The 6,828-nt window shown below is 41.7% G+C and overlaps 1 protein-coding gene across 1 annotated transcript; it reads left to right on the top strand.

Moving 5' to 3' along the window:
* The first annotated feature begins 1,291 nt into the window (after nucleotides 1–1,291).
* LOC120064356 (ras-related protein Rab-9A-like) lies at nucleotides 1,292–3,960 on the top strand. Its single transcript, XM_039014881.1, has 4 exons — nucleotides 1,292–1,635; nucleotides 2,109–2,242; nucleotides 2,359–2,388; nucleotides 2,493–3,960. Exon 4 carries the CDS (start codon nucleotides 2,536–2,538, stop codon nucleotides 3,139–3,141), a length of 606 nt encoding a protein of 201 aa, XP_038870809.1. The 5' UTR covers nucleotides 1,292–1,635; nucleotides 2,109–2,242; nucleotides 2,359–2,388; nucleotides 2,493–2,535; the 3' UTR covers nucleotides 3,142–3,960.
* Nucleotides 3,961–6,828: the final 2,868 nt, after the last annotated feature.

The raw sequence follows: 6,828 nt of genomic DNA, 5'->3' as shown, positions 1-6,828 counted from the left end.
AAGCCTTAGGGGCAGTAATTCCAAACCTTTTTCAGTTACTGTACCACCAACTGGATTTTGCTCTGCCTGGAGTACCCCTGAAATACCTTGTGTGCATTTTACCAATAGGCCTATATTCAGTAGACCTATGGTCTGTCTCATGAGTCTTCTCAAGTTCCCCCAGGGGTCCTCTGGTTGGCAACCACTGATGTAGTGGAATGTGTTCCATAGACATTGCAAAAGAAAAATGATCTTTAATTGGCCAATTTTTACTCTTTAATAGACAACACCATGAAAATATTAGGCCTACTACAGACATCAAATCAGCTGTCAGACTGTGTAAAATATGGGCCTACAATGTTAGAAATCATAAATAATCGTAACCAATTTACCGGGCTAATGCTTTATCTTTAACTTTGTCTGTCCTCTGGTCAAAAGTTATGAAAAAAGTAGCTTGATTTTGGTACTGATCTAGTCCTGTCTACCGTGTGTTTATCGCCCTCTGGTGGCTCTGTTTCTGTAATTATCAGAAGTGGTGTTGATTGAGTACTGCAGCTAGCTAGCTATTTACTGGCTAAAACCATAGAAAATGATAGAGACCTCTAGTGGCCAAAGGGCAATTTTAGCATGGGCAACGCCATTGGTATAATAAGAACTGGAGGCTGCGTTCAAGATGTCTGACCGTTGTTTTCAAGGTAATCTACTCACGTTTGCAAACACTGATTCATGGACAGTCTATATCCGGGTAGCACTCAGTGTGCACAGTGCGAACAGTGACAATGTCATCACGTCACCAAAAAACATGGCAAACATTGGATGAAAAAACATTTAACATTGTCGGCCTTCGCAACAATTATTTGAGTAATTCAATGGATGTATTGTGAAAAAAGGTGATGACTAAAGTGTCTTATTAGGAATATTCTAATCTGATTTCACTATATGGGAGTGTATAGAAATGGTATTTCTGGGCCGGGCGTCAGTTAAACTGCAGTACCTAAGCAAAACTGTAGCCCCTGAAACTGTGCTTCGAAACAGGAACCCTGGCTCCTTGCATTGAGGGCTTCCACCATTTAATGTAGCCAACTGGGTGGGACTTCCAACTTTATTGGCTGATCCCACCTGGTGACCCTGTTGGAGTCATGTCCAACTGGGTCATCAGGAAAGATCAGCCAATCATAAAGAAGATGTACTACTTTAACGTGGAGATAGCCTCAATACTGGCACAGATGCTATATGGCACAGATGCTATATGGCACAGATGCTATATGGCACAGATGCTATATGGCACAGATGCTATATGGCACAGATGCTATATGGCACAGATACAAAGATGAGTCCTCTATCAATCTCTATGGCTAAAACAGTCACCAGTATAGTTGCATTCGTTTAAAATTGCTTTTTATAATAAATAATCTACTATTGTGAACTGAGTGATGAGACTCGAAAATATTTGACAGTACTGTAAAAAGCTCGAGACTTCTTGGGTCACATGAGTGGAAACAGAGGCTAGCCCGCCAACGCAGCCATCAGTGTTGAGCGAGCGAGAGCCAGCTAGTTAACGTTAGCGAACTCCTATCGAAGCCAAACAATTGACAGCTTGAAAAAAAGCTTTTAACTATCACAGTCCTTGGATGTGTTCTTCAAAACTTGCCAACGGTAAGGTAACTAAGTGTCTGAAGGTTTAGCTAGCTAACGTTTGCTAAATCGTTTTCAGCATGCTTAATAGCTATAGTAGCTAGGCTAACTAGCATAACAAAGCTAGCTAAATATTGATTGTCATCCAACCTCAGCCTGTTGTGAGGGCGGTGCGCCCTATTTTATTATAAGTTCGTTACAAACAATATTTCACCGCGATTTTTTTTCTTCCGTGTCATAATTACCTAGCTATGTAGCTAACGTTAGTTATACAATAATAACTAACATTAGCTAGCTAACTAGTTAGCAATTTAACTTGTTAACTACTGTTAGCAAACAGTAGCTATGACTTGTCAGTTTAACTATGTATCGGTATGTTTTGTAAAAAAGGCTGGTAATACAGACAGCTGTGCAGTCACTGTACTGAATGTTTATGTTATGTAGCTATACTTGAAGGTTCAGTCAACACATTGCTTGCTAATATTTCATTCCAGCTGTTTGAATGTTGACTATGCTTCACATTATAATGACCGACGCGAAACAGACACACGTGACTAAGAACCCGGCCATTGTCTGTAGCACATGATCCGGGCCAGCTGAGACCGAGGGAGGCTTCAATAATTCACGGGTAAGTCAAGTCTCTTTGGTGAAGGTCAACCACATTTCACCTCTCCCTATTTGTGTGATTTGACTAGTGTTTAGTTGTTGTAAGATATAGTGATAACATTCAAGTGTTTTCCATAGGTTTCAGAATATCTACACTGAGCAGTAAAGGTAAGTCTAGCTCCTAGACATATACTTTTTAGGTGGAAAAACAGGTTTGAGAAACTTGAAGGCTATTGTGCTACAGTTGTTAGTTACACATTACTGTCCTCAAGGTCCTATTCTCCAGACGAAGAGTCCACGTGTCGTTTAAGAGCCATGACCGCCAAGTCATCCCTGCTGAAAGTCATCCTGCTGGGAGACGGAGGAGTGGGGAAGAGCTCCCTCATGAACCGCTACGTCACCAACAAGTTTGACACGCACCTCTTCCACACCATCGGCGTGGAGTTCCTCAACAAGGACCTGGAAGTGGACAGCCGTCTGGTCACCATGCAGATCTGGGACACTGCTGGACAGGAGCGTTTCCGCAGCCTCAGGACTCCCTTCTACCGCGGCTCCGACTGCTGCCTGCTCACCTTCAGCGTGGATGACAACCAGAGCTTCCACAACCTGGCCAACTGGAAAAAGGAGTTCATCTACTACGCCGACGTCAAGGAGCCCGAGAAGTTCCCCTTCGTGGTGCTGGGGAACAAGGTGGATGTGACGGAGAGACAGGTGTCTGCTGAGGATGCTCAACAGTGGTGTCGAGATAATGGCAATCACCCTTACTATGAGACCAGTGCCAAGGATTCCACCAACGTAGCTATAGCCTTTGAGGAGGCGGTGCGGAATGTGCTAGCCATGGAGGAGAGGGCAGACCACCTCATCCCCACAGACACAGTTAACCTCCACAGAAAGCCCCGCTCCAGTGCTTCCTGCTGTTGATATAATGTAGGGCCTACAACCTACAAAGAACTGGAGCTAGGAAGACACACAGGCTTACCAACACTCATGCTCTCTCAAATAACATGTGCAAGCACTGGCTAGTGTCTGTGGATGATAATCCACTGGGCTTGTTGGTCTCTGGACTCATTGATGTGAAGAGGGTACTGAAGAATGGTATTATTTGTCAGATTCCAAGAAATGCATTATAATTTCAATCTGCCGTATTTGAATTATATAGTCTTAAAAAGTATTACAACAATGTGGTTGCCAGAAATATATTTCCAAAGTTTAATTTCCAATTCATGTCACACTAAGTTCATTTTTTATTTTTTTGTAGAAAGGGTTTCTTACACTGTGACTGAAACCAAGGTTGAGATGTGCTGCCTTACCAGTGAACATATATTTGATTGCATTCAAATTGTATTGAGGACCTTATCCAGAGATATGACCCCCAAATGTGATACTTTAAAAGCAAGTCACTTTAATCAACTGACCTGAATGGGATTAGGAATATACATAATATATTTATAACAACAAATGTTGATAGAGTAATTTATGCAGTATTTTTATTTGATTAAGTTCAAGGTTTACTGTCACTACTTTATTGTAGAGGGAGAAATGTAAGCAGAAATGAAGGCTTATGATTTATTACTGTTTATTATAGGTGCTGAGAATTCTATACAACTTGCTGGCCTTGCGATATTTGTTCTCAACATACCGTAATTAATGAGTTATTATGTAATGGACTCCATGTTTTAACACCTGCACAGAAGGATAAGAGATGAGGAATGTTCAATAAATAGTTGAGTTGGTATCCTATGTGTATGTACTGCATGACATTTTATGCTCACTACCACATAGTTTGTAAAGAATTGTTTTTTTCATCATACCAGAATTTCAGTGATCCAATATCTTGGATAATTGTAATTAAGATGGGTGATAATTAGGTGGATATGACTGAACAAAGTAATATGCTGCATGTACCTCAAATCAAATTGTATTTGTCACATGCTTTGTAAACAGTGAAATGCTTACTTACGGGCCCTTCCTAACAATGCTGAATAAATCTGAGTAACGATAACTTGGCTATATACACGGGGTACCAGTACTGAGTCTATTTGCAGGGGTACGAGGTAGATATGTACATACAGGTAGGGGTAAAGTGACTAGGCAACAGGATAGATAATAAACATTAGCAGCACTGTATGTAATGAGTCAAGAGTTAGTGCAGCTGTAGAACTGAAGGCCCATGCCAAATCTTTTCAGCTTCTTGAGGGGAATGAGGCACTGTCGTGCTTTCACAACCGGTGTTGGTGTGTGTGGACCATGTTCATTCCTTAGTGATGTGGACACCAAAGAACTTGAAGCTCTCGACCCGCTCCACTACAGCCCCATGGATGGGGGTGTGCTCAGCCCTCCGTTTCCTGTAGTCCACGATCAGATCCTTTGTCTTTCTGACATTGGAGGTTTTTGTGCTGGCACCATACTACCAGGTCACTGACCTCTTTATAGGTAGTCTCATCATCGTCAGTTATCAGGCCTACCACCGTCATGTCATCAGCAAAACCCACTGCCAGTTTTTCTATGGACATCTAATCTTACATGCATTTTATTTACATTTATGGAGATCAATTTCATTTTCTTACTTGCTAGTATAGTTTTGATACTAAGACTTTGGATTTAAACAGTTTATTGATTTTACAGTGTTGTACATTATCACAAATTCCTCATTCATATTTCATCTAATTCAGGTAGAGTGCTGAGAACACTTTCATATTATTTAGCTACAGCAGTGTTGTCCAGAATGATTGGAATGCAAGTTGAATGGAAAATGTTATTTGAATAAACTGTCCATGAATGAATAATTTCCCCTGAAAACATGTTTGTATTTCTTCCCCACTATGAAACAAACCCTACAAATTATGAAAATAAACACTTGATATCAGAGTAAGACTTCAGCAGGAAGTCATTGAAAAATGTTTGGTGTGATTGTTGCATTCATAAAGAGCCCATTACAGGCAGACCATTCCCTCAGTCAATTGTCATGCGATTTCAGTTTAGCAGAAATTGATTGGTGAATCAACATTACTTTGTACGGCACAAACATGTAAACCAGTGAATTATTTGGAACAAGATCACCAGAGGAAATCCCCAAATTATGTTAATGATAGTATTTAATCAGAGAAACTGGACAGTGAGTCAGAGCATTTCACAAACCTCATGAATGAATGGCTTAGTTTACATGGGCAGCCTAATTCTGATATTCTGCCAACAATGGGTCTTTTGACCAATCAGAGCAGATCTCATCAGAATTGGGCTACCTGTGTAAACTCACCCAAATTTACATCGATTTAACTAGCTCTCAAGAACCCAAGGGGGGGTATAACCAGCTTACAGTCGGCCACCCTTTTGGCTTCTCAGCCAATGGTACGGACCACAGCTGCCTCCATGTGAACTACAATCCAGACGCTCTGTTTCAAAGCAAATACGCCTCAATTGTAATGCATTTTTGGAAACCTTTGGAACTTAACTTTCATACAAGCAAGAAAGAATCTTTCAAATACAAAAAGGTACTTACTTTGCGCAGTTTAGCAAAGTTGCAGCCGGCTACAACGGGTGCAACTTTCCTGAACTGCGTACGTTAAGTGTTTTTTGTATTTGAAAAATTATTTCTCGCTTATATGAAAGGTTGCAAATGTTTCCAAAACTATTGTGTGCAGGGCATAGTTGCATTTGCACAGAGCATTTGGGCAGCGCCAGAGAATTCCCCTAAGGCGGCATGCTTTGTGAATGTTTAACATTACCGTCTTTTGAATGGGCTAGTGTCTAACAAGCTCATTCAAGTTCAGAGAAAAGCCTCATACAAACCTTGTCATTATTATCAAACAACATTCTGGTGGCACTCATACATACACTACATTACCAAAAGTAGGTGGACACCTGATCGTCGAACATCTCGTTCCAAAATCATGGTCATTAATATGGAGTTGGTCCCCCCTTTGCTGCTGTAACAGCCTCCAATCTTCTGGGAAGGCTTTCCACTATATGTTGGAACATTGAATGGAAGCAAGTCCCCGCAGCAGCCACAAGAGCATTAGTGAGGTCGGGCACTGATGTTGGGCGATTAGGTCTGGCTCGCCAGTCGGTGTTCCAATTCATCCCAAAGGGATGTCATGGGGTTGAGGTCAGGGCTCTGTGCAGGCCAGTCAAGTTCTTCCACACTGATCTCAAAAATCCATTTCTCTATGGACCTCGCTTTGTGCACAGGGGCATTGTCATGATGAAACAGGAAATGGTCTATCCCAAACTGCTGCCACAAAGTTGGAAGCACAGAATCATCTAGAATGTCATTGTATGCTGTAGCATTAAGATGTATCTTCTCTGGAACTAAGGGACCTGGCCCAAACCATTATTCCTTATCCACCAAACTTTGCAGTTGGCACTATGCATTTTCCTGGCATCCGCGAAACCCAGATTAGTCCGTCTGATTTTGAAGCGCGATTCATCACTCCAGAGAACGCTTTTCCACTGCTCCAGAATCCAATGGCGGCGAGCTTTACACCACTCCAGCCGATGCTTGGCATTGCACATGGTGATCTTAGGCTTGTGTGCAGCTGCTCAGCCATGAAAACCCCTTTCATTAAGCTCCCGACAAACAGTTAGGAACTCGGTAGTGAGTGTTGCAAC

Source organism: Salvelinus namaycush, chromosome 19, assembly GCF_016432855.1.
Source record: "Salvelinus namaycush isolate Seneca chromosome 19, SaNama_1.0, whole genome shotgun sequence".
NCBI lineage: Eukaryota > Metazoa > Chordata > Actinopteri > Salmoniformes > Salmonidae > Salvelinus > Salvelinus namaycush.
Note: the sequence above shows the minus strand (reverse complement) of the source record. Positions and strands in the feature narration are given on the sequence as shown.